The 24,019-nt window shown below is 51.6% G+C and overlaps 1 protein-coding gene across 1 annotated transcript; it reads right to left on the bottom strand.

The window, feature by feature from the left end:
* Nucleotides 1-3,225: 3,225 nt before the first annotated feature.
* Nucleotides 3,226-19,362, bottom strand: CTSD (cathepsin D). The gene is made up of 9 exons (XM_064657575.1): nt 19,015-19,362; nt 18,383-18,536; nt 15,968-16,091; nt 14,233-14,351; nt 10,443-10,642; nt 9,161-9,283; nt 7,834-7,978; nt 6,759-6,857; nt 3,226-6,090 (listed from the first exon to the last, which is right to left on the bottom strand). The coding sequence occupies exons 1-9, from the start codon at nt 19,074-19,076 to the stop codon at nt 5,929-5,931; spliced, it is 1,188 nt and encodes a 395-aa protein (XP_064513645.1). The 5' UTR covers nt 19,077-19,362; the 3' UTR covers nt 3,226-5,928.
* Nucleotides 19,363-24,019: the final 4,657 nt, after the last annotated feature.

Genomic DNA, 24,019 nt, shown 5'->3' with positions numbered 1-24,019 from the left:
GGGTAAAATAAAAGTTTGTGTGAGCAGAAACTGCAGGGGAAGGGAAATCCTCTGGAAATGCCTTAAGCCTACCCACAAACTGCTGAGCTAAGAAATAAGGATGGTAATTCACTTGGCTGTTCACAGGCAGGTTTAGCACCAGCATAGGGGCACCCATCCCCTGCTCATCCCTGTGGGTTGGTATGAGGTGGGGGAACTTCTTGTGCATCCACAGCTCTCTGAGGCTGGAGGGGGTCCAGTTTCCACGAGACCAGTTTATCCTTCTGAAGGTGCCCACATTAGTTAAAACAAGTTCAGAATTTATTGCTGCTGGAGTGGCATTGGGTTCTGCTAAAGTGAAAATGGTTTTATTAGGGCTACAACTGCCTGTGATGAGATTCAGGACTCTCTCCAAGAAGCTGCTGAGAAACAGAAACAGTGCTGGGGTGAAAGCGATGTTCCTGTGGGATTAGGAGGTTTGCAGGAGAGGCAGAGCCATAGGCAGCTGTTGTCAGCTTTTCTGGATGACTTGGACAAACCCAGGCAACCTGCAACCGTGCAGAGTATCCTTCCTGCAGGCTCAGGAGGAACAGTGAAACCCCTGGGATGCAGACTGCTGCCTTCCATGGGAGCTACTGAGGAGTCTGCTATTCATTTGTCTGGGGAAAGTTGTGTAGGTAGAGCTTCTCCTCTTAATGTCAGGCTGAGATGGAGGGTGAGCAGAGAAAAAGGTCAAAGGGGTTCTGGAGCAGGCAAGAGGAGGCAGCAGGGTGGTGTAGAGGAATGTGAGATCAACAGAGGTGGACACATTCTCTGGTATGAACAAGACTGAAAGGTCAGGGAGGTTGGATGGCTGCTTTTTGTCTTCTCTGGGTACCAGGTCATCCCTACAGTTTGCAGAGCACTTTTTGGTCTTTGGGTGGGTGATTCATCATCTTTCTCCATGTCAACTGCAAGCAGTGAGAGGTTGATTATGTGAATCAAAACAGCATATAGGCAGCATCACCAGTTCAAAAACCATTCATGTGACCCTTCAAAATAAGGAAACTGGAATAAAAAATAATGACACAAGGAATAAACACCCACAACATTCTGTATTATATTAACCCTCCTTCAATTTTCTGGGGTCTTTAAAGGTCATGCATGCAAGTCCTCAACCATATGGTCTAGGACTACTTTTCTTTCAAATAAAAGGTGAGGTGAGTATGAATTACTGTGAGTATGAATTACTGTGAGTATGAATTGCCTGCATTACTGTGGCATCAAGGCTGGCATTCCCTGGTGCTAAGCATAGGACAAACAGAACGGAAAGATGTTTCCTGCCCCAAAGCAATTCTCCTGTAATCGTGTTACAGACATGTCGGCTGTAGCATAACCAAGCACTGTAAGACCCGTGAGAAAGTCTTCCATCTCAAATCCTACTCAAGTGCTTCAGAAAACCATTAGCAGAACCTGACCCTGGTTGTTTCTTTTCCACAGCCTCCTGAATTACCCCTATAAAATTCCTCAATAGGTTGATAAGTTCCATAAGCAGTAAGGTGGCCTGAGACTCAGAGGGGTAAATCTCATCTTCTCACTCTCCCTTGATCTCTGTCTCCTGTTCTCTGAGCTTTCAGTCTGCACTCTGCTTCTCTTCCCTCCCAAAGAAACCTAAAAATAAATAAATCCAAGAAAGAGCGGAAAAAGGAAAAGCCACCAGCCCCCAAAACAACGTGCTTAGTCATTCATGATGAATAAAAATAGTTTCCCAAATGAACAAATTGCTGAGCCAACCAGATGAACAAGTCAACTCCATAAACAAGGTTCTTGTGTTAGTGGGCTTTTGGTAAAGCCCTGAGCAGAGTTGCTTGGAGAAGGATCAGGCTCATGAAGACAGCCCTGAGGGTCAGGCCAAGCATCCTGCTACTCAAGGGTATTTGTAATGAAAAATTTTATCTTCTTTGCATCAGTGGAGACATTTAATAAAGAGTGAGTTATCAAATTGCCATGTGCACCAAGTTCTGCAGAGATGATGCAGTAAACGGGGGTGGGGCTGGTGTAAACCTGAGGATTTGCTGGTCAAGATACTGTGGGGCTGCATGCAGGCTGCTCCTGGGGTGGGGTGTGCTCTGCTCCCTGCTTAAGAAACATGGGCGGGCAATTCTGGCTCTTGGCTTCTCCAGCTCTTGGCCAAGATCAAGCCTGTGATTGTTCCCAGTGAGATGTAATGCTCAGTACCCACAATGTGACTGAAGGCTTAGACACAATCCCCCCAGCGCCCAGAAAACAGCGCCCTTGTATTCCTGTCAATAAATATTTGGCAGCGGATGACTTGTTCTCCCCTTGGGCTATTGAGGAACGGTGGGCTGCATGATTGGTTTTCAGGACCTAGCTAGCCCTTTTGGGTTAAATCCATCTCTTTAACGCAGGAGAACAGATGATTTGGGTATTTAGGCATCCTAGGGGAACAGAGGCTCGGGATGTGCTCGTGGGGAAATCAGCTAAGCTCTCTGTTGCTTAGATCTGTGCTCAGAAGATGGGATGGGACTTGGCTGCATCATCTTGCTTATGTAGATGATGCTTTTTTCAAAGTAGGGATTAGCTCTTATCTTCCACCTGGCACATGGGGCCTTTATTCTGCATCAGAGTCTCCAGCTCCCATACAGCAGTGCTAGGACTAAAAATTACACAGCCAGGCAAGAAGGGTGGATTTTTCCTGCATTGGGAAAAAAACCCCATACCATGTTCTTCGTCACTGGGTTCTGAGACTTCCCCAGATTTTACACCTTTTTAGGCCAGACTTAGAAACTGAAGTTCTACTTTGGCTGCTACAGGACCACTCTACATCCTAAGTCAAGCAGGAGCTTGTTCTAACTGGCCCAGAGGACCAGGGGACAGCCTGAGTTCCCTGTTGGTGGATTACCCTTGGCAATGCTCAGCTAGGGAGGTGAGGCCCCAGAAGGCCATAGGCTAGCAAGGATGCTAGAAGTGCCTGCTGCCCTGGTGGCGCTGGGTCAGGCAGGTGACACTGTTATGTCACCCTGCAAAGGCTGGGTTATGTTTTAATCCACTGAACAAGACAAATCCAACAGGCTCCCAGCATGCTCCCTTATCAGAAAGAAGGGAAGGAGCCCTTCTGAAACATGCATGAGTCCACTCAAGTGGGAGACCAGATGTCCAGGGACAACAGGTTGGGGAGACACAGTCTCTGGACACTGACTAAGAGACTGGAATCTCAAACTGCTTAATGAAAGACCACTCTCAGAGTTAAGGGGGGAAATACTGTTATTTTATTTTCATTTTTCTATGAAGAGACAATAATTCTGACAGCAAATTAATTTAAAAAAACCCAGTCACACGATTATAGAGTTTGGTTTAAAAATGCAAATAAAAGAACAAGGGGAGGAGACCCACTCAGGAAACACTGCAGTGAACTGGTCCTCCAGCCTATCCTGTCACTCAGGGCATTGCTCTGGGCCACGCTCTTTCCCCAGGCAGCAGCCTCCTGCCTGCCTGCCGACCACCACCAGCCCAGCCTGGAGTCACCGCAGAGGTACGATACAGACGGCCTAAGGCACCGCACACCCAGCACAGCCACGGCCCAATGGCTGGGTCTGGGGCTGTGCTGCACGTCCTGCTTAAATCTGATGCTGCAGACATTCAAAGCCCACTGCCAGGTCCACGTCAAGCCTCCCCCTCACATCAGGTCTGATCAGCGGGTACCTGAGAGGCCATCTTGCCACACTGAAGAAATCCTGCGGCTGGGAAACGATGTAGCAGGACTTGGAGAAGCTTTGGGCAGTTAAATAGTGAGAAACTGAGAATCTCTGGAGAGATGCTGAGTATCTGCTGATTTTGGAGTACCTACTGAAGATTATTTTTTTTCTTTTGGTAACATGCTACTGTTCTCTGGCCAGTCTGCAACAGATGTCCTTTGGTGTTCAGACACAGGGTTCCAGATGAAGATTATGACCAGGCAGAGAAAAAAACTTTGGGAGCAGCATTTGTCACATCTGGGGATACAGGGGACAATGTCCTAAGTGTGCCCATCTCTGTCCCAGTCTCCACGTCAAATGCCTCCAAGGCAAGGCATAGTTATAATGCCAACCTTATCAGCTGCAGCACACAGGGACAGGGGACCTGCAGGCTCTGTGCTCCCACCACTCACCTCAGGACTTCTTCCCCACCTGTGCCTCTGATGCTCATGGTGAATTCAGTACTGGGGATGATGTATATGCACTTCACCAAGCAAAACCATCTATTCACTCACTGCCCAAAGACCTTTCTTGGAAAATTCCTTGGCCCCACCAGTACTGCTGGCAGGATTATCAGTGAATTTTGGGTAGTCAGGATTTTGCTGTCTGTTTAGCCTTGTCTGGGGTCATGGCTGTTGCTGATCTGGTCCTGTTGCCACACTCAGCTTTGCCCCTCACCTGCTGCCACTCCCTAACTTTAGGACCTGATCCAGCACACTGGGAAAATGAAGAGAGCCTTTTACTCCTAGCACAGGGGCTGGGATTCTTGGCAGGCTCTTTTCTGCTTCCCGGTACTGCTTAGAACTCACTTTATCATCCTCCCAGCTTCACCAGTGTTTGCCTACTGACGCCAGCCCAGTGAAGCAAGTGGCTCCATAAGCGCAGGTCTCAGCTCTCTGGGAGGATCTGTGAGCACAGCTAAATCAGCTACAACCTCTCCAAAGCAGGATTGTGCCTCACTCCATCTGCAACACAGGGTGGACATGAACAGAACTCACCAGCACTAGTAAAGCAGAAAGCAGGTACAGAGGGTGTTAAAAGCGAATCCAAGTCCAGCAGCTGCCAGAGCACGCTCCTGCCCAGGAGCCTTGCTGGCTCTGCCAACTGTCTCTTGGGTTCTGTGCAGTTTGAAAATGCTGTGAATCATGTTTCCAAAAGTTCTTGCGTGACTGACAAACAGGTACAGATTTTATCAGTATGATTTCAGCTTGTAGGTCACTTAGTTCCTTTAGGAAACATTATTCTCAACTCACTGGTTGTGGATGACGCTAGGAAGAATTGCTTTTTGGGGAACCTGGGAGAAGTTCACCGAACTTCAGAGAACTTGTGTCACATAACTTTGCTCAGCAGAAGGCTGAATTCATGGCCCTGAATTCAAGTAACCTCTATTAAAACCTATCTTGACCCCCTTAATAATCACACTGCCCAGAAAGTCCCACTGGCTAGAGATCCCCTACAAATCCTTGCCCCATTAGGTCAGGCACATGGACACCATGCCTGCCAGCTCTCTCACTAGTGCCATCCATAAACAAAACACACCACAAGAGCTCTTGAGCTCTGAAACTCATCTCTTGGGCACGCCACCATGATTCCCCCATTGCTCCAGCCCAGGACATGCTCTCCTAGGACCAAGCCAGCACAAACCCTTGAGAAATGACCTACTGGTCACTGCCTCAACTTGTTGGGGAGGGGTCATAAAGACAGATTCTCCCCCATCATCCACTCCCCCACTTCATGAGTGAAAAAACAAGAAATAATGTGCTGTACAGCTTTCCCTATCCCTCTCCCCCAGCACAGAAGCTCAAACCCAAGAGCAGCAGCACAGCCTCTCTGCAGGAACAGAGGTACCAGGGGCTGGCTCCAGCCAGCTGCCCCTCCCCAAGGAAAGACACCAGTGCTGGGAGAGGTGAGAGGGCCTCACTCAGCTCTGAGAATCATTCTGAAAAAGAACTACTGGAAGACCTAGCAGTAAAGCAAGGGACTACTCCAGTTGGAGTTGTCAGCTAGAGACCTCTCAGCACCACTTACTCAATGGAGTGGAAAAAGTAGCTAGCAGGGCACTAATGACTATTTTCCATGTAATTTTAAATCTAGTTCCATTTCTTTTCTTTTTTCTGATTCCACTCACTGGGTTTCTAATACTGGTAACCTTTCTCTACAGCTCCCGTGTGTGTGTGTAAGTGTGTGTGTGGCAGAGGCAGTGGGGGTCACGTGTTTAGGCACTTTTGGCAAAGCCAACAGAGTTGTTATCACGGTCAAAGACAGTGTAGTAGGGACCAATGAAGACATCTCCCAGGATCCAGAGTGGGCCCCCAGGGGGTGGGATGTCCAGGCCTGAAAAGCCACTCATGCACATGGTCTGTCCTCCTGAAGAAACCTAGATAAAAGAGTGAGAGCTTCAATCTGAGCAGGCCGTTCCCTTCCCTCAACCTTGCAGGCTTGGCAAGAACACCTGCAAGGATGGCTTCGCTTCAGCCTCTCCCAGTCTGAGATCCAAGATTGCAAAAGTAACTCCCAGCCCGCGGCTCCTATGGCTCCAAACCCAGCTCTCCCTCCCTTAAGCACTAAAGCATCGAGTAAAGCTGCATGTGACCATAAACCTCCCAGCCCACACAGCTCTGAATTAGAGACATTGGTGAAAGTGTCCACAAGATGGTCCTTGCAAGTTGATTCTGATGGCTTAAACAACAGGCTGGTGGCCTCTGCTATGACAAGACTGGCCTCATGGCACCACAGTCCAGCAGGAAAGAGCTAAATGTTTGTATAAGGTGATGCAACAGCCTGCCACCCCTTCCTCTCCCATCCTGCCATCCCTCATGAGAATTATGCATGGGGTCTCATCCCTGAGAGACTTCGGTGAGGTTGCCTGCGTCCATCATCTGTGCCACCACCCCAACACACCAATCTTTCAGACTTTTTCCCAAGGACCAGAACTGCTTTGGCTGCTCTTGTGTTTTGGATTTCATGGCTGAGGTTTGAGCAGCAGAGGCAAAAGTCAGGCCTTGGGGGAGAAGCATAAGTCTGGCAAAAGCTGCCTGGACATACCTTGAGGATATACTGCTCTCCTGTGAGATCATAGGGCTTCCCTCCTAGTGTTATTGTGATGATAGGCAGTGTTGGCACTTTATCACAGGGGACCAGGTACTGAAATGGCAACAATAAAGGCTTTAGATGGGAGCTCCCACACTCTCTCAGGAAAGGGCACAATCTTTCTTGGGCACAATCATATCTTTGCTGTGGCCTTCCCCAAACCCAGCTCATCTCAGGGTACAGGAGAAGCTTGAGCTGGGTTAAGTACGCTGCTCCTTGCCTAGGGCTGCAAGCTGAGGGGCCAGAGGACATTATGGATAGAGATGGAGCCAAAGAGTGTTGGATTCAGCTTTTGGCTCTGCTGAGCCCCAGGGTGCAAGAGCCGATGTGGCACAGCCGGGGGTCTTTACCACAGGAGAGGCAGCTGTGGCTCAATACAGCCTACAGACATACATAGGGACTCAAGATGTAATGAACAAATAAAGCCAGTTCCATTAACACTGGCAAGTCCTGGGGATGATGGCAGGCCTAAGCCAGCTGTTGCTGCAGCATGGGGTCTCTGACACTGCAGAAATGCCTTACAAGTGCTCATGGCTCTGTGATTTGGGAGGGGTTTCAGAGCAGGGCATTTTTTCTAGAGGGCCTCCACAATTTCAGGGAGGAGAGATAACCTTGTGAGATTAGCTCTGATGGTTAAAAACTTTGCAGCAAAGGGTTGTCATTTGCAGTAAATATACTTGTATTAAAGCATCTCTGGACTCACATTAATGTGAATCCTTGGCCTTGGCTGCAACTCAGACCCCTTCTCTTCCACCTCCCAGAGATGGGTGGCAGAGGTGACCCAAAGTCTCCAAAAGTTCATGGGACCCAGGCCTTCTACCATGAGCATGAGCAGGGTGGTGAATGGTACCCAGGGTCAAAAGATGAAGGAGTCCCTGCTGTGCCAGAGACTTTTCCAGGAGCACAGGCTGGGAATGGAGATCAAAGGGAGCAGAAGACTTGCATCTCAACAAGCATCTGGGTTCAAAGTAGGGTGTAAGAGCAGATGCTATGGTGGCCATAGATACCTACATTGTCAGCCTGGCCTCACCTCGCCTTTGATGAGTGGTTTTGCACCGATGGCTTTCTGTATCTGCTTCACTTCTGTTTTAGGGCCAGTGATGAGTGAGGTTCCCGTGTCCACAATGGCCTCGCAGCCTCCGTCGCACAGAGTTGTCCCGTTGCCAACCTGCACCCTGGGGAGAGATGCCCAGGCAGAAGACAATCCTTAGAGGCCTTCCACTGAAGGCTGCAGGAAGCAGCAGGCAAAGAGTTGATGGCTGAGCCCAGGAAGTACACAGGCACACAAGGGAGACCTGTGACAGACACCCAGGAAGGACAGATGCCCAGAAATACTGATGCAGCACCAACTCAGTGCACAGAATCCCTGGCTCCCTGTCATTCCCTCATGATTGAGCAGGCGCCTTGAGGTGTTGCTGCATTTCTGCAGAGAGTCTGGACCACTTCCTGCGCACCGTGCCTGCTACCCACACTCCAGAACAAGCACTGCAGCTGATGGACAAGGGAGCGAGCTAAGGGCAATGCATTATGGACTTGTATGGCTTGTGCTACTGCAAAAACCAAAGGGTTAAAGGGGTGGTGTAACAACTGTGGGCAAGGGAAGGGTTCCTGTACAAAGAAGAGGCATGACAGGAGCTGCTTGGCTTCCTCACCCGCATCACATTTCACAGCAGTGCAGACAAACAAAGCCTTCCAGCCAAGGGTCTGCCACACTCTGCCAACGCAGCAGGGCTCGGGGAAAATGAGAACTAAAACCCTGCGCTGGGGAGGGATGCGATTCCCAGCAAAAAGGACACACTCTGATCACAGGCCACTTTTAAGTTCCCATCACGTGGGAAAGCTCAGAATAGACTGCGAGGCTGGCGGACGGCAGCTCAGCCTGCTCTCCTCCCCTCTGCCTCCAACAATGCGCGCTGATTGCTGCGCCGTGCCCTTCAGTCAAGGGCTGGCTTCCTGCGGCCTCATCCTGCTCCTCTGGAGCTGTCTGCAAGTGAGCCAGGCAGCTCAGGCCTTGCTAAGAGCTGAGCAAAACTGGGGTTTAACACATGAGGTTCGCCCTGCCTGCAAGGAGGACACACTGGTGTTTTTCCCCCACTTTGCAGGGACGCAGTAGGTGTTTTTAAGGGTCAAGCCATAAAAAAAAAAAGGAACGGATTTTGCAGAACACCTCCTTATGGCTTCTGCCTCTCCTCCCAGCAACAAACAACCCAGGTTGGGATTTTAATCTGCTTTTTTTGGTGTGGATGTGTTGCAGGGATAGAGATGATTCCTTTTGGGGGGATCTCAACCCCACCCCAGGCATGTGCTGTCTGCACACGTGACCCCACGAATGTAGTCTGGTGGAGAGGGGAACTTACGAGTCCATGTGGATCTGCCAGTAAGCCTTGCGCGTGACATTCATCCAGTTGAACTCGCCGGTGTAATACTTGGGATCGGTCCCTCCCAGGAGCAGCTCACCACCGGGCTGAGCACTGGGGTCTCTGAAAAACAACACCCAAACCTGTGAACATCAGAGGTAGGGTGAGAAACTCCCCTTAACATGACTCCAGAATACATGCTGGGATGCTTGGGAGTGAAGCACAGCCTTAGCAGCACTGGAGATGGACAACTTACATTGAGCTGTGTTATGTCAACAGAAGGACAGATACTGTGAGATAGACTGGGCTGGGGAAACAGGAATATTTTGGTCCAAAGCATCCTGAAGCTTTTCTCCTAGTGCTTTCTCACAGACACCTGGCGAAACTTGTGGCAGAGAAGGGGGATGGCAAAGGGAAATTGAGCACTGACACAAGGATCCCCCAAATATCTGCTTGTAAAAAGTGCCTGTGCAGGGCTGGACAAGGCTGATGCAGGGTTAGGTTATCTGCACTTGACGCTGTGCCAACCAGCAGCCTTGGAGTGAATTCTCAAGGTTACCATCAGATAGGAGCTCACTGCCAAGCAGATGGGAAGAAATATGGTGATGGGGGAGGGCTGGTGCTTGAACAGCCAGCAGCAGCTCTCTGCCCTCCCCACTCCTTTCGTGCTACTTTTTGAGCTGAAGTAGTTCAGAGTCCCTGCTGCAGTGACAGGAGGGTGATGGGGTGTCCTGGGGGGAGCAGCAGTGGGTGGGAAGGTGCTAAAAGCTGCAGATTATTTCCCAGGGGGTGAGAGAGAACATTAGCCCCATCATTAGTGAAGACTGGTGGGGGGCACACTTGCCTGGGGGGTGGCCATGTGGCTTAGGGATTTTGGCAGCAGACTGGGGCAGTGTTTACCCCTCTAAAGGGGACTGCACAAGCAGCGTGCAATTTCATGATCGCAGCCCTGTTTATTTTTTTTTCTCTTCCCTCTGGAATCATCTTTTCTCTTCATCTGTTAAAAAAACTGGTTGCAGATCTACCCAGCTTTTTATCAGTAAAATAGCTGCATTTCTACTTCCCTTCTTGTTACTCCAAAGCAGTAAACAGAAGAGATTTTGGCCTGACTGCTCCTGCAAGCAGAACTTGCTGAAGCTTACCCAACTGGGAAGTGCTGGCCAGAGTGTAAAATAGCAGATGACAAGAGGTATTACTGGGAGACAGAGAAAAGCCCTCTTGGCTTGCCCTCACAATGAGAGGGCAAGTGGAGTACTGCCAAATCCACCAAATCCAACACTACCTGTTCAGGTAGAAAGAGAACACATTTTTCTCGATCAGCTTCTGTTGCATGATGTTATCAAAGAAAGGGGTGACCTGGTCCACAGAGATCCTTGGGAATGCCATGCCCAGGATGCCGTCAAACTTCGCAGCGATGAATGTCATGCCTGGCTGCTTCACAGCCTCCCCAAAGATCTGATGCTTGATTTTCAAGTTACCGAGCTGTGGGGAGATGGGGAAGGAAGGGAAAAGCAGACTGTAAAGAAAACTGACACAGGGGACCAGGGTGGTAATGGTATCTCACTGAACACAGGCTGTAGTGCGTCCCTCAGTGTGCTGCCACACTCCTGCCTGATTTCAGTGTTGCGTTTGTAGGCAGCTGCCAAAACCAGATACCCCAGTACCACCCTTGTCAGGGGAAGAGACAGGCAACTCTGGCTGCACAGCGGAACCTCCTTAGTCCCTGCAAGGCTCAGCACACCTTTAAGGGCAGGAGCCTCCCTTTGCTCTTCGCCCACCTCACTCAGCCCTTTTAGCCTTTTCCTGGGTCCCAGCACTGGCCATGCCATTCTGCAGCTCCTCCTCTTTGCACAGAGGGACCCATATCGCTTTGTCCCCCCTACATCCCTTCCCCTATCACCTACTTCATCATTTCCTCCCAGTCTGAAAAGCTCTTGTGCTGCATCTTTAATCCTCTTCCCCACCCTGGACATCTTCTAAGTCATCTTTGTATCCTGCCTCCTGGGGTGCTGCACCCATCAGCGGTTGGGAGCACAAATCCCTCTCACCTCTGCCCATAACCCCTATGATCTCCTCTACATAAGAAATATCTCCAGGATATTGCTGCATCTCTTGTAAGAGCCACCACCCTGCAGAGACCTCCCGTGGGAAGGGAGAAGACCAGCCAAGAAAGCGAGGTTGAGCCCGAAGCACAAAAATAGCAAGTGGAGTACTGAGAATTCAAAGGTCACCGCTTTTGCCAGCCATGAGAAGGACTGGCATTCCCCACTGGAAAGCTGAAACGCCTTGCAAGGGCAGATCCCCGGAAAGAAGATTGCAGAAAGCAGGACATCTCTGCTGATGAGGAGCAGGACGCATCTGCTGGCTCCTGGCTCGAGCAGTTCAGGAGGTTTGTGAGTTTCTGGCTGACCACAGGCAATTTTAGCATCCATGCTAGGACAATTTCAGCCTCTCAGCCTGCAGCCGGCAGCCCTGTAGTGAACCAGGCTGGACTGACAAGCTGGCCTCTCCTACCTGATGGCAGATAACGATCCCTGTAAATTACTAATATACCCTCAGGGCTAGACACTGCAAGGCTGGGATGGCAGCGCTGCCTTTAATGGTATTGGAGGATTGCACTAGGAAAGGGTGATCGAGCCTTACAAAAGCTGAAAGCCACAGGGCAGGATGTGGGGTGAAAGAGTACAGCAATGCATCCGCTCGCTGGCACGTGGCGAGTGCTCCAGTTGTTTGCTGCAGGTTTACACAAGCTACCACTCGGCACGGCTGGTCCTGCAGCAGCTCAGAAAGTTCAATAAAGCTTCCACTTAAAAGAAAGTAAAATGCAACGGATTGATAACACTGAGCACCAGATTTGTTTGGGTATTGCCCTGCTTGCACATCCCAAGGGGGAGGCAGGTATCTGCCCAGTCATAGGGTCTCAGCAGACCCTGCCTGCGCTTGGTCCTCAGCAGGACAGAAACCCAAGACCATCTATAGCAGAGCGCTGCTGCCAGGTGACAGATCTTTGTCTCTGTCGCTCTCCTGGCTCTTGCCCAGACACAGAGCAATCGAAAATCATGATCAGTAGATGGCTGTGTAGTGGCTGCCCTCCAGGACTTTGCAGACAGGTGTTGGCACCCCACAGCTCATCTGACCTCCTTGTTAGGGGCCTCAGGCAGTGGGCAAGCGCTGGATGGCAAAGGCAGACTTATGAGGTGAGGGCCTCTGTGGCACAGCTTGGCACCAGGGCTCAGGGTGCAGAGGCACAGGGGAGAGGCAAGGAAGGGCATCTCCTGTGTGGTGTATCTGCACTGCAGCCATGGGAGAAACCTCACGCCCCATGGCCAGCAAATTCCCTCTGCTGTCCTTGAAGGACATCCCAAGGTCAGGTTGCGATAAAGGGATGAGATGCCTGAGCAGCAGAGGGTGGCTGCCTGAACCTGCTGCTCTTGGGAGAGCAAGCAGCACTGGAGAGTGTGGTGCTACAGGGCATTGCTCCTCCACAGAAGGAGAGAGGACGTTTCATGTGAGCTCATCACCCTCTCAAAAAGAAATTCAGGACTGAGGGACTCTGGACTACCTGACAATCAACACCTTTTGGTGAGATATCTGGAGCCAAGTAGGTCACACTGAACACTATTTCCAACGCCTGTATTGCCAAACTGCACCTGACTGGGAGCTTGCCTATGGCATGCTGTGAATCAGAGGACACATCTTAGTGTCCAAGCTGAAGTTCCCCAACCCTCCGAGCTGCCCTTGCTCCTGCGTACTACAAGCCTGACACTGCTCAGCTACACGCGGCAGGTTTCTCTTGTTTCTGCACAGACAGAAACCAAGTGCTACAAGCTGTGCTGTTTGCCAAGAGCCATCCCCACTTCCCAAACAAACTCAGGCACAAAATCCTCACTCTGAGCTGCCAGGAAGTGGAGAGCTAATTAGCAAGCAGGCATTAGGGTGACAATTACAAACCAAAAAAAGATAAAATGCTGCAATTTTCCTTCTGATTCACTTCAGCCCCTGCATTAAGCTGGAAAGCGCCTAAATCAGCCCACAGGACTTTCTAAGGACAGTAAAGTTTGCTGTTTGCCTTGCTGCCTCTTTGGATGCATTGTAGAGCCAAAGGCTGGTGCTTCCAGGCTAGACTGAGATTTTCATGCTATAAGGATGAGCTAAAGAATGCACCTTGTCTGAGTCACACGCCTTAGGCTTCTCTTGGATATTTTTCTTTTGATTCTGATGAAATTGGTAAGCCAATACTTTTCAGCTGAACCTACACAGAAATGTCCAAATCCCTAGATTTATGTGCTTAATTCAAAACTTCTGCTTTGTCTTTCCCCCCCTGCAAAGCAAACATATGCTCTTAACCCTGCCAGGAGACTGAGTAATCTGAGAGCACATGCACCACTGAGGTTCAGCAGCTGGCAAACTCTTATGAGCATCTGGACCTGGGAGGGAGAAAGCCATGAAAGGCACCTGCCCTTCACAAGACAGAAAGCTCAGCCTTTGCTCACTGAAAAGGAAACTGTGAGAAGCAACCACCAACAACCCAGCTAATTCAAGCTGGGGAACCTCCCCCCAGGGTGTTACCCAGCCCTTGCAAACCTGAGCACCAGTTCTTGACACGAGACCAGGATGGGGCAGTCAAGAGACAACTTCTGGCCTGTGTTTGGGAAGCTGCCCATGTGGACATCCACTAATGTGTGGATACTGTCCAGGAACAAGCTGGGCACCACCAGCAGCCTGTGCAGTGGTGCTGGCATGTGCTTGGGCTGAGAAGTTTCTACAGTCATGAGGAAGAGGGTTGGAGAGATGGCCAGAAACCATGTTTGCAGGGCACCATGCATGCAGTCCCAGCTCCCAGCCTGCTGACTTGCAGATTAATACCTTCCCCCTTGTCTGCCTGCCATGGTCATTGTCACCTCCACAGTCATAATCACCATATCATTTCAAAGCACTTGGAAACACAGCACTGAAGCATGCTCTATATGAGCAGGACGCTCAAGGAGGGAGACCTGTTGAAGTCAAACACCTTCAAGTACTCTACCAAACAGAGTCTGGGGCAGCTTGGGGCAAGGGCAGCTGTAACTCACCGTGACTATATCCTCGCTGAGGAACCCAGAAAGGCTCCCTGTCCCATAGTGGATGGAAAATGAGGTGCCATTCTTCACGTAAGTGCTGGATTTAGAGGAGTCGTATTTGTGGTGCAGCACTGCAGTCAGGAAGGGGGACACAGGGGGACACACAGCATTAGTGCTCCTTGATACCTACGGTTCCCCGATACCTAACCCTACACCACCCAGCTTATCCGGACAAATGGACACTCAATGATGTGAAGGTGGGCCTGAACCCAGCATTTACCAAGCCCAGACTGCTTAACAAAGCATTTCCAATGTCTGGGGAATTAGGTGGGCAGATCCAATTCAGGCTGTTAAATCGGATTTGGCCACTGGTTATTAAAAGCCTAGCAGTTATCTGGCTGGTGTGACAGCGTTAGCAGAGCAAAACATGTACCCCTACATGTCCTGGAGAACTGGAGTGGCTTCAAATGCAGCCTGCTCTGGGCATGAGCATTTTCTCCTCATGGACTTACCTGTCTGTTTTACTAAGACTACTTGAAATTTTTTTTTTTTTTTTTTTGTAGAGAGAGGGCTCAAAATATTCTTGTATTTGCAGAGGAGAAGGGTTTTCCCCTAGTCTAAGCTGCTTTTCCTCTTGGATGGATTGGGAGCTGTAAGATGTCTGTGGTTTTATGGCCAGGCAGATTCCTCCTCCACAGACTCCTCCCAAGTCACGAGTTGGCCAGTGCAGCTCCATGACTGCTTGCTGAGCAGAGCAGATGCTGGCTGAGGACCAGCTGAGCTGTACAGAAACCAACATTCTAGACAGGGCTTTCCCTGGCTAGGCTGTCTGGGTCCCAGTTTGGTTCCCAGTCTGGCAGGAGATTAAAATCCTTGTATACTCATAAAATGAGCCCTTTGGTCTGAGCACCTCACAAGCCACTGCCTTGAGAAACCTTCTCCCTGCTACACATCAGGAAGCCCCAAGACAGACCAGGTCTGGACCTCCCTACCTGTGTCCTAAATCTCATTTCACACATGCAAAAAGGAGATCTGTCTCCTCTCTGGGCACTACAGGGCCATAGAAGAAGTCAAAATTTCCACCCTACTCCCAATGAGCACTGTGGAATGCCTTTCATGGTTGCATCTCTTGACTCCACAGGTTTCTCCACTCTGCTTCAGCAGCACAGCTGGTGGCTTTTAAATGGCATTTTGCCATAGCCAGGTTTGACACCTTCGGCTGCGGAGGTTTATTGCATAGGAATGCCACAGAGCAAAAAAACTTGTAGTCCCTAAGATGTTCTCATCTCATTGTGCCTACCTGGCTCTTGTTAATTATAACTCCATAAACATGCATGCACATGCTCTGTGCAGCAATAAACCAGAAACTAGGACAGTTTGTATCAGATCTGGCAAGAGGCTGACTTAAAAAAGTCAGCCTTGCGCAATGGGTAACAGCAGCATTGGTCTATAATCTGGGGAGAAACATCACAACCTATGATGCTGCTCCTCTGCTGCAGTGCCAAAGCTGTTGGAGAAGATTTGGCCTGTGTGTGGATGACTTGGAAGGGGAAAAAAAAACCAGGAAGGGACTAATGAAGGATGGGTACAGGAGGTTGGAATTGTGTTTCCAGTTCTAACCCTAAAGAGCCCATCAGCCTCTGGCAAGCCCTTTCACGTTGCTGCCTCAGTTTCTCCTCTTGCAAAGCAAGGATCTGCATTTTGCAGGGAAGATGTTGAGCAGTTCTTGGCACCTGTAAACACTTACTGCAGGCGATGTCCATTATGGAACAGTGCACAGATGGCACCCAGAGGTTGGAGGAGCCAGTGTCAAAGATCACAGTGAAATTCTGAGGGGGGGTCCCGATGCCGATTTCACCGAAATACTGGGCCTGCAAATGAGGTGAAGGAAGCCATGAGCAGAGGGAGCTGGCTAAAAGCAGGGATTAAAGACCAAAAATCTCTTAGGGTTGAATAGGGGATCAGCTCCTTATCTAGACACTCCCCCCCTCTTGTTTTTGGCACTGATGGGCTCCCAGCCTTTGTTCTTTGGAAGGGAGGCTCCCCTTCAGTGTTCACAGCTCATTACAGTGGGTGTGAAAAGGATAAATCCGGGACAACTGGGATGGGTGTGTGCGGGGGAGGGCATTTGGGACACGGAAACAGAGAAGAAGAGAAGAGGGAAGGTCTGCAGGCTAGCATGAAGTTCACTATAAGGAAGAGAAAAAAGATGGAAGGAAGCCAAGCAAAACACCTGCATTATTGAAAAGCTGAAACTGGCTGGGAAGCAGCTTTGCTGGTGGGTTCACAAAGGAGCTGTGGGTTGCAGCGAGCAGCAGCTCTGCCCACCACAGGTGAGGTACAGCTGCCGGGGCTTTTGGCGCTTGCTGGTGAGTTCCCAGGGTGGGGAGGAATAAACAATTGCTCAGCCATGGGACCTGGAAGACTGGAGGAGTGGTGGGAGCAAAGGGCATCAACAGTGCCACCAGAGGTGGATTTAGGCCTGCAGGGTGAAAGTCTGGGAGATGTCCCTTTGGCACAGGTATTTGACTGCACCTCTGATGGGACTGTAAAAAACCTGAATGGCTGAGCTGTTTGCAAGGCATCCCTCTACCTGCAGAGGACAGGATGAATGGGGAATAACAGGCAGGTCCCCTTTTTGGGGCCTATTTTTATGGACCTATTTTATCCCAGTCCTACCGAACAGGCAGAGGGCTGTGTCATGCCTGGTGAGCAGCTGGATCAGAGTCCTGGAGAGAAGGCTGCTAGTAAGGAAAGTCAGCCAGTAGCCCTTTTCCAAACCCCCCATGCACTTAATTAAGGTTCAGGGAGAAAACAGGATTATCAAAGCTGTTTACCTCCTGTGCACTTAGTTTGCAAGTAATTAACAATCCTTTGCAATTAGCCAAAATGGGGAGGCAGCACTTGTTTTTCAGTGTTTCTGTAATTATTGCTGGGGGTTGAAAATCAACCCCCCGTACGGGGGCCCTGTACCTCACATACACAGACCCACAGAGGGTCCCAGGGCTAGCATGGAACATATGAGGCAGTCAAGGGCAGGTTGAGCCTTTTGTCCCAAGAGTTCCTCCAGCGGCAAAAGCCTTTTTGGCCAGGCCGGGAGGGACCCAAAGGTTCCTTATCTTCCACCACAGGTTGTGCTGGGGGCACTATGACAAGGAAGAACAGTCCTTCCCTAAAGCAGTCTGAGTTGTGGTTGCAAGAGACAACACCGTGACACAACCGCTAGTGCCCTGGCTTTCAACACCACCAACTGAAACAGCGGTGGCCCTTCCCAGCACAGGACGGTGCTGACTGGGTGACAAGAGCTCCTGGAGAAGGGAAGCAGGGGGAAATATCCTGAATTAATGCTCAGATATCTGGGGCTAGCTTTATTCTGACAGCCAGTGCTCACATTTTACTCTGCCAAGAGTGGTGAAGGTACCCAGTGAGGCACCCAGAAATAGTAAACCCCACATGTGTCTGGCAGCTGGGCAAGGGCAAACTTCACGCCCTTTATCTCGCTTCTCTTTTCACCACCATGAAGGTCCCCTTGCTACCTAAGTTGCTGAGAAGAAACTGGAGGTGCAGGGTGGCTTTTCCCAAGGCAGTGCAGAATATGAAGAATAGTGAGAGGAAGGGTCCTGTATCCCTAGTCCCGTAACAAGCTGGCTCCCAGTCTGAGCCTTCTTCCTCTACCCCGTGCTCACTCTTTTATGTCCCAACGCCTCAAGGACTGGAGCATGATTTTTATGCCCCTGTCTTGCCAAAAGTAATACCCAAATGGGCTAGGAAGGACTGCAAGTGAGCAGGCCCCTATTTACAGTCGTTAATTACTGGCAAAGGGGAAAGGAAATAGGTCACAAACTGAAATGCTCTTGCTTGGGTGGCAGGGGGTTGTTTGCTGTTGTAATTATTATTATAATTATTAGTATTAGTATTTTTGGTTTAGTAACGATGGGAAGCACCTTTTGACATCCACCCACTAAGCCATGGAGGTCCATGAATCTGTCCTATGAGACCAACATCTCTCCCTCCTTTACCTTCCCAGCTGTGGTGGGACAGTGAGGCTGGCAAGTCCCACCACGCCCTTGGGATGGGTACCCCCAGAAGTGACAGCTGCTGCCCGACACTGTGCTGGGGTCCACTGCAGTGAGGGGGTGGTTGGCAGGGGGTTGTTACTCACATCCATGTAGTTCTTCAAAATCTCTGGAGTGGGCTCCTTATTGGCGAAGCCCAGCTTGAACTTGAGGACCTGGGTGAGGGCATTCACATCTGGAATCTCGCTGCCCACCTCATTCAAAATCCGCCGCATGGAGGCGAACTTGGTCAGGGGGATCCTGTGTGGGGAAGGCAAACACCCAGCTGTTAAACAGGTGTGTGTAAAGGGAGAGGGGCCCGTGGGGGGGGGCGGGGGGCAGCAGGGCTCCACTGAAAACAGGGGACATGCCAGCACGAGGTGGATGAGGTCTGGGCTCCTGCCAGCACCCCGGGCTGGACCCCCACGCTGTGCTGTGCTGAGTGCTTTTCCCAAAGCCGGGAGGAGTAGGGAGAAGAGAGGGGTGGGGGTGGCTGCCAAAGGTCACCAGGTGTAGCGGAAGCTGGAGCGAGGCCCCTCCATGAGCAGGGAGAGCTTCAGCCCTTAAACCCCCATCGGGGTGTGTGTGTGTGTGTGTCCCAGACCTTCCCCCGCACCGTGTGGGAGTGCTGCCAGAAAAGCCCGGAGGCCAAGGCTGCAGCAGGATCGGGGGCGCCTGTCCCATGCCCCCCGCTCCACCCGGGCGGCTCAGCAGCCCCCGAGGAACGCCCATGCCTCACCTGATGAGGGCGGCGCAGGACCCGGCCAGGGCGAGCAGCAAGAGGAGGCCGCGGGGCCCCATGGCGGCAATGGCGCTGGCGGTGACGGCGGTCAGAGGCTGGAGGGTCCCGACGCTGAGAGGCCGCGACGCCGCTCCCGGGCTGCCGTCCCTGTTTTTGTAGGCACGGTGGCCCCTCTCCAGGGATTTCTCGAGTCAGCTGACGGTCTAAAATTGCAACGGGAGGCGTCACGTGAGGGCGGGCCGGGGCGGGGCGGGGAGCGGGACCGGGGGCGCCGCCTCACGGCCCCCCCCGGGCTGACCCCCGGCGCCTCGGGCCGTGACTCAGCCCCCGCGAAACGGGAATAAACAGCATGAAATCAGTCACGAGGGGCCCGCCCGGCCGAGCGCGCTCCTTCTGCCCTGACTTTAACTTCCCCCTCTTGGGTGGTTTTTTGTTCTTTCCAGGTTTTCCGGCCTTTTTTCGCCCCCCCGGAGAGTGGTGTGGGGGGACGCACTCCCCAGCCAGCGGCCCCCGAAGCCCCGCGGAGCGCAGGGCCCTCCTGAGCCGGGCATGGCGAGGCCTAGGCTGCTCTCGGACCTCGGTCACTCACCAGGGGGGTTTCATTCTGCTCCTCCCGCCCCGGGGGCCCGTGGCAGCCCCCCCAAGCCCCGTGCTTCTCCCTGGCCACAGAACACCTCCAGTTTGGGGGGACTCATCCCTCCAAGCTGGGGGTTTCTGGGGAAGATGGGCATGTAACTTGGCCACAGCTTTTTTTTTGGGTGGCACTGGAGGGGTGCCAAGCCATATGTGCCACCCCTCAAAATGCACTGTGGCAGTGCCGGGAGGGCACTGGCCACCAGCACGCTGCGGTCAATCCCCCCCTCCCCCATTTGTAGGGCTGAGCATCAGGGGTCACTGGGATGGGCTCTTTGCCCCCACCGGGGTATCACGGCAGGGCTTACAGGTGCCACGGTGCTGGCTTGGGAGAGCTAATCTCTGCCCGGTTTGCCCCGACCGAGCTTTTACAGAGCCACGAGACCCAGTGGAAAAACAATATAAATGAAACCGGATTTACAGACATTTTTCCTTCCAAGTCCTGAGGGCTAGGGGCGCTTTTTTTTTCTGCTTCTGCTTGTGTGCAGTCTTGGGGACAGGAGAGCAGCAGCCTGTGGAATGAGCTGGGCGCTGCTGGAGTGGGGGACCCCTGGGTTCGTGGTGAGGTCCCTGTCCCTCTCCTGTCACCTGCACGTTCATGCGACTTCTGGAAAATTGCTGGGTCATGTTGCCGGCACCTCACTTGCACCATCTCCTTCCCACACGCTGTCCCTGAGCCTTTTCCATCCACCCATGGCCTCACAAAGGATCCTTGCATCCCTGGGTCCATGCCTGCCACTCCCCAAGTGAGGTCCATGCCAATTGTTTTGAGGGGACACTTCTGCCCTGGGCTGTCTCTTGTCCCACTAGTTCTCCAAATTGCCATGCCGCAGCCAAGCTGGTGGGTATCAGGAATCCTGCTGCCTCCCCATGGGGACATGGTTCCCCATTGGGATGAGGTTTTCTGGAATGATGGCCAGAGGCATTGGTTGAACCTGGTGGGTCCCGTTACTTCGGCCAGCACCTGCTTCCCTCCTGCCCCTGCGGGCGTGTGGTCAAGGCGAGTGCCACTGACCATGAGTCAGCAAAACCCGGCGCCCTCTTGGCCCCGCAGCACTGTGTGACTCAGCAAAACCCCGTGTGGTTCTTTTGGGCAAGGGGCCAAGGCATAGTGGGTCCCCAGCATCTGGAGCCTGACTGCAGAGGCATTGTTGCTGCTGCTGTGGGCTCCAGCTTGCGGGTCTCCTCCTCTTGTCCCCCTGGGTACTGGCAGCCCTGTGCTGAGTGGCCGCAGGCAGGAGTGGGTCAGATATAAACTAACCCAAGTGTGGTCCCACCCAAACAAATCCACCCTCCCCAAGGGCTCTAGACCCCTTTGCAAATGCACTTTGCAGACAAAAGGGATAGTCCTGACGCCAGGCCCTTCACCCCTTACAGGCTTTTGTGGAGCCCATGGTGGAGCCCTCCTCCCTGCTCTTTGAAGTGGCTGGGAAACCATAGCTGGCCAGGCAACACCGCCTGGGCCCCAGGCTGGAGCACCTACAGCAGCTCCTCCTCAAGGGTTTCCAGTTTGGCCAGTCTCTGCCAGAATCCTGTGGCTATGGAGTTGGGTTCAAGCATGCAGGTGAGGATGGCATGCCCTGTACCATCACATATTGTAGAACAAAGTCTTTCAGCAGAGTTAAGAAGTCTGGACCCATCTGTGTCTGTTTTGTTAATTCCAAGAGATTTAAAGGCAAGCTTTGCTGTTAGCAAAGCTGTTATGAACGAGCCTTTACTTGAGCTTCATGGTAACAGGGCTTGTGTCTTCATCCAGAGCTGCTCTCATACCAGTGCAAGAGGGTCGCTGCTTTTAGGGCTGCTCCAAGTGACTTATGTGTCCATAGCACCAGTGAGGCCAGACACTTCCCAATGGTTTATTGGGAAAAAGTGAGGATGAGGCTATATCAGAGAATGTTACAACACTAATTCTCTCCTGGGTGCTTGCAGGATGGGAAGGGACTGGGGGGCTTATCCCCCAGAGTGTTTAATCTGGCTCTGGCTCTTGGCACCAGTGGTTTTGGAGCTGACACTGCTGTGCCTGTTTGCTGGGGGAGTGGTGGCTCCAGCAAGGAGTCAGGATTTCTGCATTTGGGCTCCCTCAGCACCTCTGTGGAATGTTTGCCCTGATGTCAAAGCCTTGAGAGGTACAGTGGGTATGTTTAAACAGGAGCTGGGAGCACGTCTGAGTATTTATAGGCTGGGACTGTGAGAGTTTATCTTAACAAGATAAACTGGCACGAGCCTGGGATCAGGGTTTTTTACACATTTTTCCTTATTTGTGGAGCAAGATGGAGTGCCATGGCTGAGGCGTCTAAAGAATGCAGAGATGTGTGAGAGACAGCTGAGGGATCCATCCCTCCTCACTCCTATTTTTGTCACAGTGGATGAACCCCTTTCCTTGGTCGTCTGTCTCCCTGGCCCCCTGCATCCCCCCTGACTCCAGGGGGTGAACCAGAGCACTGTCCCCTGCAGCCACGGCTGTGGGTGTGGGGCGACGCGCCCCTGGGAGCTGGCCATGCTTTCGCAACCTTGATCCTTGCTTGAGAGGATTCCCAAGGGGAGGGGGGGTCAAATGACTCAGCTCCAGAGGCTCCAGCTGGGAACAGAACCCCAGCCCCAGCTCTGGGAGATTGGGATCTCCTTTGTCAAGTGACACCAGGGTGTCCCACCTGCCCTTTGCCACATGGGCAGGGACCTGATGCAGCTTAGTTTATAATCATAGAATCCTTTAGGCTGGAAAAGACCCTCAAGATCATTGAGTTCAAACATTAACCCAGCACTGCCAAGTCCACCAGTAAACCCTCAGCACCACATTTACATTGCTTTTAAATCCCTCTAAGGATGGTGGTTCTACCACTTCCCGTTCCAATACCTGAACACCTTTTCAGGGCAGAAATTTTTCCAGTATCCAGTGTAAAGCTCCCCTCCCACATCTAGAGGCTGTTTCCTCTCATCCTGTTACCTGCTACCTGGAAAAAGAGGACGACTCCCACAACCCCCTTTCAGGTAGTTGTAAAGAGCAATGACGTCTCACCTGAGCTTCCGTTTTGCTGAACACCCCCAGCTCCCTCAGCTGCTTCTCGTAGGACTTGTGCTCCAGACCAGCTCCACTGCCTTTCTCTGAACATGCTCCAGCAGCTCAATGTCTTTCTTGCAGTGAGGGGCTCAGAACTGGACACAGGACCTGAGGTGTGGCCTCACCGGTGCTGAGTACAGAGGGAATATCCCTGCCGTAGCCCTGCTGGCCACACTAGTTTTGATACAGGCCAGGATGCCATTGGTTTTCTTGGCCACTTGGACACACTGCCAGCTCATATTCAGTTTCAAACACCTTATTTTTTGGGGGCTCCATTTGCAGTCTGACAACATTTTGTCAGGGATGCTACGGTGGCCTGTTTGTCCTTACATATAGCTGTGTGTTTGCCTTCACCCTTTCCTTCATGGTTTTTTTCTATATTTATTTATCATAATGGTAGCCAACGCCCTGAGCTGCAGTGACCTAAAGGGCAAGGAAAGCTTCAATTCAGAAATGCAGATTATTTTTTTTTTGCCAAGCTGCAGGTGGGATGTTTAGATGACAAATGTCTTCAAGTTCAAAAAATGCGTTTCTGATTTCGAAGCTTGTTGCTAAAAGAGAAAACTACTCCTCTGTCTGAGCTGAGCAGAGCCACAAGCCTGGGCAAGTCTGGTTTCAAACAGCCTGACTCCAACTCAAGGTGCTGGTGCCACTGTGAAGGTGCTGCATGCAGCTCATTAGCAGAGCCTGATTCACCATCCCTGGGATTCTGAATGTATTAGTGGTAACTTTTTCCTGGCACGGTGCCAAGACCTCTCCCACTCTCAACACCATTTCCTAAACTGATGTAAATTCACAAGGTGAGGGTGCATTTTCCAGTGGCACTGGCACATCCCAAATTACACCCTCTTTCTGGGTGACACCCACAAAAGTAAACCTGAAGGTGGTTTAGTAGTAGCTCCGTCTGATGGGAAACCTGGGAGCAGGGGAGGGTTTGCACTGAGCACAACGAAGTGACTCATGCAGGCCCTGATGGTTGTGTTCCATCTGTGTAGGCGCTGGGGAAGATGTCCTTGGCATCATGGGTTGGGGCAATCCTCGATCCATTGGTGTCGGCTAACTAGGGCTGGTTTGGAGGCAGCTGGCCAGCAGCCTGCTTAAATGTGTTTTGGCTGCCAGCATGGGCTGCAGTGACCTTGGGGAGATGCTAACTGGAGTTGCAAAAGGCTTAGGCTGGGTGGTAATTGTTCCCTTGGTCTCTCTCATGCTGCAAAAACCCTTGTCCTGGTGGCAGGTGAGGACGGCTCACCGCTGGCTGGGTGACACAACTGGGCGTCACGACAGGCAGGGCCCCTGAGAATGGCTCCATCC

Source organism: Pseudopipra pipra, chromosome 6 (assembly GCF_036250125.1).
Source record: "Pseudopipra pipra isolate bDixPip1 chromosome 6, bDixPip1.hap1, whole genome shotgun sequence".
Taxonomy (NCBI): Eukaryota; Metazoa; Chordata; class Aves; order Passeriformes; family Pipridae; genus Pseudopipra; species Pseudopipra pipra.
Note: the sequence above shows the minus strand (reverse complement) of the source record. Positions and strands in the feature narration are given on the sequence as shown.